A 13588-nucleotide genomic window follows, 5' to 3' on the forward strand; every position below is an offset into this window, starting at 1 on the left:
ATGTTAATGTTACCTTGTCAGATATTAAGATGAGACTACGGTGTCTTGGCAGCTTCCCTCTCCTTATTAGCCAGCTGGATTACAGCAGCAGTTCGTCCAAGGAAGTAATTCTTACAACCAGATATCTCACTTCTCTGCCAGCTCACATTTAGTTTTGAAAGCAATTAACTACAAGGAACTTGATTGCATCCAGCCAGTAATTTCCTTTGGACTCAGAGATAATAACAGAAACAGAACCAGAAATAGTGCTCTGATGCTACACACAATGTAATTTAATGCAATTCTTCTAGCCTTCCATCTATATGAATATTAAGCAAATGAATTAAAAACTTTTCTCTCTCTCTTTTTTTTTTCTTTTTTTTTTATTAAATCACAAAGCTACTATGGCCCCCAGAAGTGATCCATGGTATGATTATAGTGTGTGTGTTTTTACTGGAGGTTACACAGACTTGTTGTAACTGAGGCATTTATATTGTAATTAAGGCTGTGTCAGTGTTTCTGTTATGACCTTGCTTCAACAAATTACTCCAGGTTGAAACTTGATGTACAAGAGCAAAATCCACTCTTTGCAATGCACAGGAAATCTGCTGTGTTTCTCTGTGTGGCAATAGCAGATTCTCCACTCTTTTTTATTGTACTGAATCTTTTTCTTATAAATCACAGTTTGGGTGCAATTCATTTTAAAATTGGCAATAATGCAAAGAACAAGAAGCACAGAAAGATTTTTTTTCCTACATGAATCCTGAAAAAAAATCCAGTGAACACATATGTTTAACTGCACAAAGAGGCCAAAAAAAAATGTTCTCTTCAAAGCATGTTAGGGGTGGAGGGGGAGGGAGATTGGAGAGGAAGTATCCCAATGAACATAAAAATTCTTCATCTGTGCTGCTTTCTTCCTCAGGTTGGAACTTCCAGCAAGATGCCTTTTCAATCTAAGTCTGTGTGGTCCATCTAGCCTTTCCTTCCCCATCATCATCTGTACCACAGGCTCACATAAACACGTAGCTATCTACAATGCAGTTCTATTACTGTGGCTAATTTTCTTTCAAACTATCTCTTCCCCACAAGTAGAACAAATGAATGCATCCCACCCTCTTCATGAAGATATTCTCCCAAGGGAGAAATGTTTCTCACCTTTTGCACCTCCACCAAAATCCAGGAAAATTCTGTCCCTTCCGGCTATTCCTGCCGGATAAAAAGGAAAAGGGAAAGTGCTTGTGAAGATAGAAACTTTTCCAATAGACAGTCCTCAGTCACTGGAGTTTGGAATCTAATCCTGCTTTTCAGGTTTGATAAGGATGGTACCTTGAGTGACTGGCCTTTATGCTGCTTCTTTTGTCAGTGAAGAGACTACATCCTCCAGGGAATGGTGCAGAACATTGCTGAAACCTCAAGGCAAATAACCTACACCTTTGATTTTTCCTTTAGCTTAGCATTTCTACATTTTGTAAGCCATCAGAAAGGAAGGATAATTGAAAAACTGGCTAATAATTCTACTTTTTATGCAGAAACTGTACTGACAATTATTTCCACAATTGAGAGTGTTTCCTTCTGCTTTTTAACATTTTTTTGAAAGAGCATTTTAAAAGCAGATTGTATTTCTAATGTAAAGTTGTGGAAATAATGAAAGATTATTGTCTGTGTTCTTCCTCCTCACTCTGTCAATGTATCTGTAGGACATAGGGTCAGTAGAAAACTGATGAGGCCAGCAGGAGATTTGAAGCTAATGTGATGTTATGCTCCTAATATCCTCTTCCTAATCATGTACTTAGGAAAATGAGTTAAGCTCAAGAAAATATATGCACAAAGGTGTATATATTTTACTTATATTTGACTAAGACCAGTTTCCTTAGTTATTTATTTACATAGTGTTAAAAAACCGAAACCCTTTCCAATAAAAAGAATTGATTCGTTTATCACTTAAGGAGAGCAACCAGCGGGAGTTTAATACACAATCAGATAACAGATTAGTATACAAAGCCATCCTGCAATTAGAGATGCTTAGGTTTGAATGTGCCCTCCTTCCCCCTCCTCCCTGCACCTCTGGTAGATACATCCGTGCTTGCAGCTTGTTGCAATTTAATATTGTGGCTATGATGGTTTGCTCCAGGAAGAAGATCTTCACAGATGAGCGATGTTAGCTGTAATGTCTAGCTATTGCTTTATTAGTTACATTTCCATGGAGTGAAGCAACTATTAAAACATTTGCTTCATTTGTAGACTGAGGGGTGCTTCCATCTCTAAATGATTTACATTATTTACAACAGCATTTTTCTCTGTAGTGAAGTAAGAGGTTGAAATCTGGTTTGAAACAGAAAGAGCTATTAGAAAAAGTAGTGGTACATTACGGCCACTTCCATGCATTCCTACTCCTTTGAGTAGGCAGAGTGTTATGTTCCTGAGTATAATGACTACTTTAAAAAAAAAAAGCCCAAAAGAACCCACAACCCACCATCTAATTAAAGATACATAAATGAAGAAAATAACTGAATGGAACTCAGAACAAATTCACACAATCCCCATGCACCCACCATAACATTTTTTTTTCTTTTGTAGCTTCTTATTTCTGTTCTCCTTCTTTTCTCTCTTCATCTGTACAACATCGAGCAAACTACCATCTCCGGGAATGCCCGGGCAGCAGCTGCTCCTTTAACAGTTAGGTTGTAACATGTAAGTGGGACTGTCAGCAAAACCTACTATGTTCTTGCTATTATATTTTCCAAGTGACAAAACGATTTGCAGTTTTATTTAGTTACAATTCAACTAAAACATTGCAGAATAGTTTTCCAGAGCTCACAGAGTAGCCAAAAGTAAAGAAGGAAAGTGAATCAAAATAGACATAGAAAAATTAGGATCTTTAAACGCGATTTGCAATTGTCAGTGAAGCTGTACTTCTAGATAGTGCTCTTCTCCTCCCCCCTCTTTGATAGAGGCTTTCCATGCAATAATGTTTCGGGTGCTATAATATCTCTTGAATATGAAAATATTCTGTTTACTTCATGAAAGCTGACTAGGTTCAAATGTAGTAACATACCTAAAGGGGGATAGGGAGCATAAGCCTCAATGCTCATTTTTGAAATTCCATGACTGTATAAAGATATGGTTAAAGAAAAAATGACCTGCTACATTTTCATATTAACCTTCAACATTATAGATGAACAGTGATTACTGCCAAGTCACAGTACCATTCTGTTAGAGCTTGATATGATATTTAATGTTGTTTCGGGTGTGATCATGTGATTCCTACTTTCTACATGGCAACCAATGCAGAAACAATCTGTCAGGGACTGTCATTGAGGATCAATGCTAAATGTTACTCAGCAGGATGCAGACTGTATCTCGGTGGGTGTCCTCCTACTATGCTTTGATTATGTTTGTTGTAAAGAAAAGCCTACTTGTGCTTACAGCATTCATATTTCACCCCCACTGTGGAAGACATATTACACCCTCTTGATTTGTCCCTGTTTCAACAAGATGTGTTGTTTAAAAACATATACACAGCATTTTCAAAGATTCCTTCAGCATAATCTGATTATAAAGGGGTTATGTGACAGTTTGTCTCTGCTGCTTATTGTGGGGCTTAAATCTCTGAGAACAAGCTGACTGATGAACATCCCTACAGTTTAGAGTCTGATGGCAGCTGTGGCTCAAAAATGTTGTTTTGGGGCAGATCTAGGGTCATCTGAGGAGGCACTTTGGCATACACTAAGGTAACAGAAGGATTTTATACTACTTAATGCTTCTTATAACTTCGTTAGATAACAAAACTATAGACTGGGTATGTGGGGGGGAAATGTAATTAAACAGAGTGGTAGTTTATTAACTTAAAGTGAGAAGGGAAGGGAATGGAGGGAGGATTTTTTTCTGCTTTACTGTGTGACTGGGGAGTACTAAGCCTGCTTATTCATCTCTGAGCACTGATAAATAGATATGTTTATGTATTGTGAAAGAGAAAACAGATAATACACTGGACAGCAAGCTGACCTATTGTTTTTATAAAAGGATATTTCAAGGAAAAAGGTGTATTTCAGAGAGCATGTCTGTGTATTCTGTGCGACAGAAACACTCAGCCGTGACTTCCCATTGCCTCTTAATGTTTGCTGTCTTTGGTACAGTTTTGTAACACTGGTGCTCTACTAACAAACTTCCAGGCACGAACGAATACATACTAGAAGACCTTACCATGTGGATGGAGCAGACAAGTGCTCTCTAGATGATGATCTGGTAAATCTAGAAGTTCTAGATGAGGTACTGTATTGTATGAATAGCAGTTTCTGACAATTGTGCCTCACATTTTCCTGTTTCTGCTTTTTAAGCTTCTTTTAACAGAATAAGAGGAGTTCTTCTTGCAACCTTTTGTTTCACCATGGAAAAAGTATTGTCATGTGATTGATCTGCTAATATTACCTTGTTAATATTCTATATAGTGACATAAAATCAGCAGCATTTAATGCTATTGTGTAGAAGAATTTAATTGAATGGTGATAGTTTAAACAATTATGTGAGTTTCCTAAAATGTGAAATTTAGTCATGAAGATCTAAATTTAAGTGACTTTTCCTAAAATTGATAAAACAATATTTCACTATATCAACTGTATGAAGAATACCCATTGTTTTGATGATCCTTAAATTTCACACCAGCAGGAAAAAGACATAATGCATAATTGTGCTTGTGTCCTGTTTAAAGCAATAACTTATTACCCCTTTAAAATTTAATCCCTGTAAAAATGAAAATTATTATCCTTGTTTCATGATTAAATAATTTATATTAAAAAAAAGGAAGTGCAACAATAATATGCATGGCCATTTTCTCTCCAGAAGGTATTATAAAATTACCAGACTGGTATAGCCTGGAAATAGGAGTTGCCATTTAACTTAGTTTTATGGCATTAGGAAGAGTTTTGAAAATATTTGTTTTGTTTTGTGGTGTTGACATTTGACAAGTAATGAGTAATATTTATAACACACATTTCTTGATCACTGGTCTTAGTATATTTACAATGATCTTCCTAAGTGGGAAAATACTGTTTAACTATCAAACTTTTTGTAATCTTCTCAGGATACGATTATCCATCAGCTGCAGAAACGCTATGCTGACTTACAAATTTATACTTATGTTGGAGACATTTTAATAGCCTTAAATCCCTTCCAGAATCTCAGCATTTATTCTCCCCAGGTAAGAGAGACTCCGAGCTGTGGCCAGTACTCACTTTGCATTTTATATTAACACTGCTGACTAAAATACTTAAGTGCTGTTGGAAGCTAGGAGCACAGACTAAACTCCAGCCTTTTCTTCTTCCAGAAAACTGGCTACAATTTTTTAAATTCAGTCTCATTTAATTTCATTCCTTTCTGTTTGGTAGCACAAACTGCACAGGAGGGATGAAGATTACCCCAGCCACAACAGTGCCTCTTGTCTGGCATTTAGGGTTTTCTTCTGGGAAACAGAAGATGTTTACATGAACTTCCTCATGCTGAGGCTGTTGCTTCCTAATGAATTGCTCTGATTCTTGGCTTATTGCACGTCTTGTGACATCACCTCCTGCTTAAAAGAAACAAGTGAATCAAATGCTGTAAAGATAGGGACAGCTTAGTTCTCTACCAACATGAAGAGAGGTGGAGCAATAAATCTTAGTCTCTATAGGTGCCTAAATCAGGGTTGCAAGTAGAGAGGATGTATCTTGCATCTTTGAAGTTTCTTTTGTATAGGTTAGGTTATTTCTTTGGTTGAACGCTTGTGTTTGAAATTGTGTTTCTAGCGATACAGTTCTCTTCACTGTCTTGTGTGGGAAATGTCAGAGTGCATTTTAGGTGGGGTAATTTGTATTCCCAAAGTTGGACAATGGCAAGAATTACCATTCTTCTTCCGGGTGATTCAGTAGAAATGCCATGGTAAAACAGGCAGCTACCTGTTGTTGAACAGGCAGAAGATAGTCACTGTCCTCTTTTCAGTTCTCAATTATGTAGCTAAGTTGCATATTTTGACTATCATGTGTTCTTTTTAAAATGTAGTTCTCCAAGCTTTACCATGGTGTGAAGCGTTCGTCAAATCCCCCACATATATTTGCCTCTGCTGATGCTGCCTACCAAAGTATGGTTACATTCAGCAAAGATCAGGTAAAAATCTGTTTGTTTGGGTTTAGATCTCATATTAACTGTATTGCTGCTTTGCTACATGGCTGTGGCTAATGTTCTGTTATGTTATACTTTGGGAATTTTTTTCTTTAAGCCTTGTATTCCTACATCAGGAAAATCAGAGTAAAAATCTAGTCAGGTTTGGGAATTCTGAAGAGGACACAGTGGCCTAAAAGAGACTACAAGGCTGAACAAGATGATAGGGTTACTTGATCAATATCGTTTCCTGGGCACCCATGAAGTCCTGGCAGTTGACATCAGCTGCAAAGTGTTGCTACACGCTCTGAGTCTGGGCTGCCTTGCACCAGGTATTGCCATGCAATCAGAAAATACCAAGCAAAGAAAGCAAGTAAAAAGCAAATGGAAGATGAATAAATAAAGGAATTGTACTAGGTATGTGGAAGTATACTGGCCTGACACATGGCTAGTACTTCTTTAACAGCTTATATGCTCTTTGATAGAGGCATTAAAGTGAACAAGTAGTCATGTAAAATAACTTACGTGACAACTTGTTATCTGGGAAAAAAAAATTAGTTTTGACATCAGCCCATCAGGCTAACTTTGTGCATCTTTAATATTATGTCTCATACCCATTTAAGAAGTAATTTGTATTTACATCTAAAACAGTTTCCCATTTTCTGTTTGCAAAGGATTATAGGAGCATGTTTGTCTCTATTACCTGGCCAATTATATGTTGGTTCTTCAAGTAAAGGTGCATTAGCTAAGCACTGTAATCCCATCAAAAATTTAATTGTTTCTGTTTGTTTCATGGTGGTGGTTCATCCTTAAACAGTGGCTGAGCACCACACACTGCTGGCTCACTACCAGAGGAGAAATAGACAGAGCCTCCATGGGTGGGGATAAGGACAGTGTACTGACAAAAGCACCGTGAATGGCCCATGTTTTTTCCTGTGAAGCCTGAAAATTGACTCCAGCTATAAAATTTCTTCTGAACTTCAAGCCATGTTCTGGCCAATTCTACCAAAGTTTGAGTCCTACAAAAGCTCATGGAATTTAACTGCATAAATTGTTATACATGACTTCTCTAGTCACACAAAGACAATTATGTTAGGTATTATAACCCTGTAAAATCCATTGTTGGGTTGTGTGTTTCCAAGAACAAAAATATATGTCAGGAAGGAAATAAGCTGCTAATATCATGTTGCACGTATTATTTAGAGTCAATCCCTGTACCTGTTTGCATAAAAATACATGAATCTATGCAACTGCTTAGTGTTAACAATTTAATTATGCATCAGTCATCTTAAGTAGAGTAATATTTGAACTAGTGATCTGTAGAACACTTGAAAAAATGGGAGTGGTGTTAGAATTCTTACTTGTTATGACCTGAAGTGTTCATGCTTCAGCGTTCAGGTGTGAACTGGCCTTCAGAGTGTACTAGCCTTCTAGTTCCATCTCACCCATGAAGGATAACAGCAAAGAGGACAGTACCAAGTGATTTATACCATTCTAGCTAATCCCTGAGTCTGGAAGCCATTCGGAGAGCCTATAAAACACCATGTATTAAAGACTGCTGACTCAGGAAGATGGATTTGTTCTCCCAGCATCATCCGATGAACAGATGCAGGTTTTTCTGAAAAGTTGAGTTGCTAGTTTGCTATTTTAGCTTGAATATCACCTGCAGAATAACCTCTATAGACAGCAGCAGATATTTAGGATTATTTTTAAATCCAGGAGCAGACTTCTGGTCAGTGTATTAAATACAGCTATATCCTGTTTCATGCAAATTCATGTGAAATCAATGCAGTGATCTTAGATACACTGTTGAATTATGTCACATCAACTGATCTGTGGTGATTTTCTGAGTTCTAAGCGTTTGAAGGAAGCCACATACATGCATAGAATGTGTTAGCCAGTAGATGTGGTCACTCGTTTATGTGTTTTAGCTCTTAGAAATTCAATGACTCCTTTGCACGTATGCACATTGCTATCAGGCATGGCAAGATGCGCTTTAGTAACCCAGGGAAGAAATTCTTACAATGAGTCTTCGCTGATCTTTCCTTTCAGAAGGAACTTGAGGGAGTTGACCATTAAAGTATTTTGCAGTCTTGGTACTAAACATTAAGTAACAGATAGGAGCAGTAATAGCTGAAATCAACCATGTGGCAAGCTGTGTATTTAACTTCTGTTTTGTTTTGTATGTTCAGTGTATTATCATCAGTGGGGAAAGTGGTGCTGGAAAGACAGAAAGTGCCCATCTGATCGTCCAACATTTGACCTTCTTGGGAAAGGTATTTCTTAGCCAATCCTGTAAGACTATGAAGAAATCCTCTCAACCCCACCCCCAGCTTCCACTTTATTGCATAAAGCTGCTCATGTGAATTGTCCTGCTTGAGTTGGGCACAGAGTAATCATGCATGTGAAAGTATTGAATACTAGAGTATGACCCACACCAGGTCATTCAATAGTTTTTTTAAGAGAAGGTGCCAGATCCTGAGTGTTCAGTTCCCGTAGTTATCTATAGTGTTTATCACATATACTGTTGTTCACTTATACAATAAAGAATGACAGATCTGGCGATGGTTCTAATCTTAGAAGCTCTTACAATTTTGCATGTTATGAGTAATGTTATTAGTGCAAAACAGTAGCAAAATCAAGTGGGTAAGGTTAACCTTAAGTACATGTGCTTAGCTTTTGGTGGTTTTGGTACTCTAATTATATGACACCTCAGTCACAGATAAGCTGCAGGGAAAGAAGAATCTCTTTTTTCCCTACCTGTGGAAGACTTCCTCATCAGTTTGTTGACTCTGTTGTTATATATGTAGAAAAGTTAATGCAGTTCATGCAAGCATGAGAAAGGGATGCAATGCCTCTGAAGCAAAAATTGGATTGTGGGTAAGCAATATATTCTTTTAATAATCCTTCCAATATGTATCTGTTCTGTCAAGGCCAATAACCGTGCTTTGCGTGAGAAAATTCTTCAAGTGAATCCTCTGGTTGAAGCGTTTGGGAATGCCTGCACTGCCATCAATGACAACTCGAGTCGCTTTGGAAAATATCTGGAAATGATGTTTACACCCACAGGAGCTGTAATGGGGGCAAAGATTTCTGAATATCTACTGGAAAAATCAAGGGTTATAAAACAGGCTGTGTAGGTATATTAATTGTCTGTCCTTTCACATTTATATAATGTTTGGGTTCTGTTTGATTCTCCAAAACTCTTTAAATGCTTTTATGTATTCTGCTAAAGCAGTGATCCTTTGACAAGAATAGTCATTTAGGTTATTTTGGGGTGGAAGCCAGAGCAGCTCCATTCTTTGGAGAAATATTGTGGTTGGCTGGGTTTCCTGTGTTTCACAGTTGCTGATAGTGCACCATTAAAACAAGTGGGAGATTTCCTACCTACTTCAGTGAGCTCATGATAAGAACTTCTGCTTTTACACTGTACAGGATGCCACAAGAGTAAAAACATGCTTTAAAAGGATTTTTTTTTTCCTAGGGGAGAGAAAAATTTCCATATATTTTATTATATTTATGCTGGCCTTTATCATCAGAAGAAACTTTCTGAATATAGACTTCCTGATAAAAAGCCTCCTAGGTAACTACCACTCACTTGTTTTAACTGCTGGTTGTAATTAGCTATTGATCAGCTCTTGCTTTCAGTATGATGCCTTAAAATCTCTCTTAATCCTTCTCCATCCCTTAAGGATCTTTTTTAATCCTCCCAAGCAAAGAAGAGGATGGACAGTAAGGCATTACATTATTTGTATTGTTTGAGAACGTGAACTATTTAAAGAGGAGGAAGAATCAAGCTTATGTTGCAGATGGAGCGATAAGAGGGATGCACTTCACTCTTAAGAGAGAGGCAAAAATATTTTTGTTGATATAAAACAAAGGGTGTAACGGTGTTTGATAATAAATGCAACAGTGATTAAGGTTTGATGGTAAGGTAATCTTGATTTATTTAGTGCATAGAGAACAGGGTCAGATGAAGCTGTCAGGGAGACCTTCCCATTGAGTCACGAGGTTCAGAAAGGACCACCTTGCTTTCTAAATTCCTTCTCAGAGAGGAGCCCAGGTGTGGCTGGATCCAGTCTTGGTCAATGGTTTATGTCTAAAGGATTATATATGCGCAACCAATCCTTTATACTTAAGTTTAGTGCACTTATTCCCAATTCACTTACTGAGGATCTGTTACGGATCACTTTGGCAGGGGGGTTGGACCCAATGATCTCTCAAGGTCCCTTCCAACCCCTATGATTCTATGATCTGTTACAGCAAGGATTCTCTTGACCTCATGGAGTAACCTCGAGAGGCGTCCCTTTCAAGGGGAGATCCTGACATGCAGCCCACTATGATCTCAGGAAAGCTCACAAGGCTCTTGGGCTGCTCACTATTTATGGAGTAAGATGATGGTCTCAGAGTCATATTTACATACCGCCCACAGGTGCCTGCAGACACTGACCAGTGCTCTGTCCTGGTGGGCACATTGGCATAGATTAGCACAGATAGCCCTTGGCTATTGTGTTGTTATCTGTCTTCCTGAAATCACTGTGAGACGACTGCAGACATCATGACCATCACCAATGGTTATCGATTAATCCAGATTTACAGGAAAAAGTCAGGCAAAGGTGGGGGCAGCAGCGTCACAGCTTATTATTATCTAGATATTCTGCCTTTCAAATCAGGTCAAGCACCTTATGATTTCTTACTGTAATGCTTCACTGAGAACCCAGAATGTGCACTGGAGTTGTGTTTTTTAATTGGTATTTGTACTTCGGGTGCATCTCATCTCTACTTGGTGAGGAGATGTGTGTGAAGCGTTGGTAACGCTAGAATAGATATTAACAAAGAATAAGCAAAGGTTACTGCAAAAGAACCAAAAACTTCTTATGAATTAGCACCAAAGTATGTAAGTGGAAGATACTGAAACAAATTATTTTTCCAGTTACTGAGGTACTTGTTTGGAAACTGATGGAAGTTGTACTGGCATATCTCCTAGTATGGCGTTTTCTTTCTTCCACTCTATTTAGATATATTGATAATGAAACTGGAAGAGTAATGCATGATATTGTTACTAAAGATTCCTATGGAAGACAGTTTGAAGCAATTCAGCATTGCTTTAGAATTATAGGATTCACCGACGAGGTAAGATATTCAATTGCTAAACTGCTGATGTTCTTTATAAAAAGCACCTCTGGTGCTGCCATTGCACAGGCTGCCTGTTAGGTTTGTGGCTGCACACCCATGCGACGAAGTTCTCAGAAATGACTGTGAAAAGCACAACCACACACTTGGAAGCCAAGACCACTGTGAGGTCTCAGTAGTCAAGCAAGTCCATTCACAGTTCTGTATTGCACTGTTTTGTGTCAATAGGAGCTTACTTGAATTTGTAGAACTTGGTCTCAGAACAAGTTAGAAGTTTTAACAGCCACTCCAGTGCTCCTGTTTTTCCTTCAGAACCTGAATATGTTCTATATATCTGATTGGATTCCTCAAAAGTGCTTCATGTCATCTTTTACAGGAAGTGTACTCAGTGTACAGAATTCTGACTGGAATATTGAATACTGGAAATATTGAGTTTGCTGCCATTTCTTCTCAACACCAAACAGATAAAAGTGAGGTTCCCAACCCAGAAGCCTTAGATAATGGTAAAGACATTTTGACGTTGTCAGTTCTGTAAATGCAATTTGACCATATTTGTGTGAATCCCTAGCAGTCGGGAAATGCTGGTCATTTCCAGTGCATAATCACAGTCATGTATCTTTTTTGCACTGTCTTTTAGCTGCTGCACTGCTAAGTATTGGGTCAGAAGAACTTCAAGAGGCCCTAACCTCCCACTGTGTTGTAACACGAGGGGAGACTATTATCCGAACAAACACCGTGGACAAAGCAGCTGACGTGCGAGATGCCATGTCTAAAGCACTTTATGGGCGGCTCTTCAGCTGGATCGTAAATCGTATTAATACGCTGCTTCAGCCAGATAAAAATATATGGCAAGTTACACATCACTGAACCACGTGTATTTACTGTGCATATGTCTTTGATAGGTTCATCCATTTGTATATTTTTGATTTTGCAGAAAGGGTGCTGTGTTTATTTTTGCTCAGGCTTCAAAATGGCTTTCATGCTGTGATACTGAATTCTCTTTCCAGGACATTAATCCCAACATTTTCAAAGATGTGATTGGAATTTAGCTACTGAAGTCAAAAGAAATCGGGTGGTTAAAATGCTGTAGAATTCTTTAAAAAGATACTTTCTCTGTAGTAAAATCATACCAAAGACTGGTAAATAATTGTGGTACACTGAAAAACTTCAGCTTGCATGGCTGCTAGGTGTCTGTTACTGTGTTCCTGATACTCCTGCCTTCTTCATGGAGATTTGCTAGAAGTGGAAAACAAAATTAACAATGCTGAACAAATGCATATGTTGTCTTAGGTTCAAACACGCCTTTCCTACTTTCTTTCTGTAGTGGATTGAATCAATTATGCAGCCTTAGTTTCCACGTTTCTTTTTATTTTAACTTGGTGCTGCCTATGATGCCACTTGTGTGTATTTTCGCTTGCAGCAGTGCTGAAAGCGGGATGAATGTTGGGATACTAGACATATTCGGATTTGAGAACTTCGCAAGAAATTCCTTTGAACAGCTGTGCATTAATATTGCTAATGAACAGATCCAGTTTTATTTCAATCAACATATCTTTGCACTTGAGCAGGTAAATTCCATTGTGATGATGTCTGTTTGAATGAGCTGTCCTGAAGCATAGATCATGTTCAGGAGTATATGATAAACTATAATATGGGCACGTGATTTAAATGCAAGGTAATGACATCTTTCAGTTTAGTTTTGTAAATAATGGGGTTGATAGAGTATTGCTGTGCATCACAAATATCTGAATGATGATGTTTTCGCTGGTACAGTATTAAAACTCTGCTGCCTTTGCAGATGGAATATCAGAGTGAGGGAATTGATGCTACTACAGTGGAGTATGAGGACAACCGTCCACTTCTAGATATGTTCCTCCAGAAACCCATGGGTCTCCTGTCTCTGCTAGATGAAGAAAGTCGATTTCCTCAGGCAACAGACCTAACTCTAGTTGGTATGTACAAACAAAAATTTGGGGAAATAACAAATATATTTTGAGGGGCGGAATGACATCTTTACTCAAGTTTTACTAGCCTAGTTGTCCTGCTGAGGCTGTGACATTTTCTTTGACATTTAAAGTATATTTTTCATTGTGTTTCATCATTTTTCTCTGCTTACATGTTTTCTGTTCTTTTTATGTTGCATAAGTTCTCTTATATAGCAGGTGTCGAGGGCTTACTGTTTTTCCAGTGTTAAAAGGAAATAAGCTGTGTCTTGTCCCTGCATGTGAGGCAGTATTTATTCCATTTACTGAAGAGAAGGCTGAGACATAGTAGAATCTTGTGTCTAGGACCACCCTGTAAGCAACATTAGTATTGAGAGTAAAATTTAGATCTCCCAGGCTCC

General features: G+C 38.0%; 1 protein-coding gene across 1 annotated transcript in view; it reads left to right on the forward strand.

Moving 5' to 3' along the window:
- The window catches only part of MYO3B (myosin IIIB), a 193728-nt gene that overhangs the window by 87572 nt on the left and 92568 nt on the right, over positions 1-13588 (forward strand). Inside the window, exons 12-22 of the mRNA XM_084265139.1 lie at positions 4152-4248; positions 5060-5176; positions 6013-6117; positions 8304-8387; positions 9045-9247; positions 9596-9694; positions 11130-11244; positions 11621-11747; positions 11882-12092; positions 12665-12812; positions 13043-13196. Of these exons, the coding sequence (XP_084121265.1) occupies positions 4152-4248; positions 5060-5176; positions 6013-6117; positions 8304-8387; positions 9045-9247; positions 9596-9694; positions 11130-11244; positions 11621-11747; positions 11882-12092; positions 12665-12812; positions 13043-13196 (1460 nt within the window). The remainder of the gene's footprint in view (positions 1-4151; positions 4249-5059; positions 5177-6012; positions 6118-8303; positions 8388-9044; positions 9248-9595; positions 9695-11129; positions 11245-11620; positions 11748-11881; positions 12093-12664; positions 12813-13042; positions 13197-13588) is intronic.

Source organism: Gallinula chloropus (assembly GCF_964237585.1).
Source record: "Gallinula chloropus genome assembly, chromosome: 5".
Lineage (NCBI taxonomy): Eukaryota > Metazoa > Chordata > Aves > Gruiformes > Rallidae > Gallinula > Gallinula chloropus.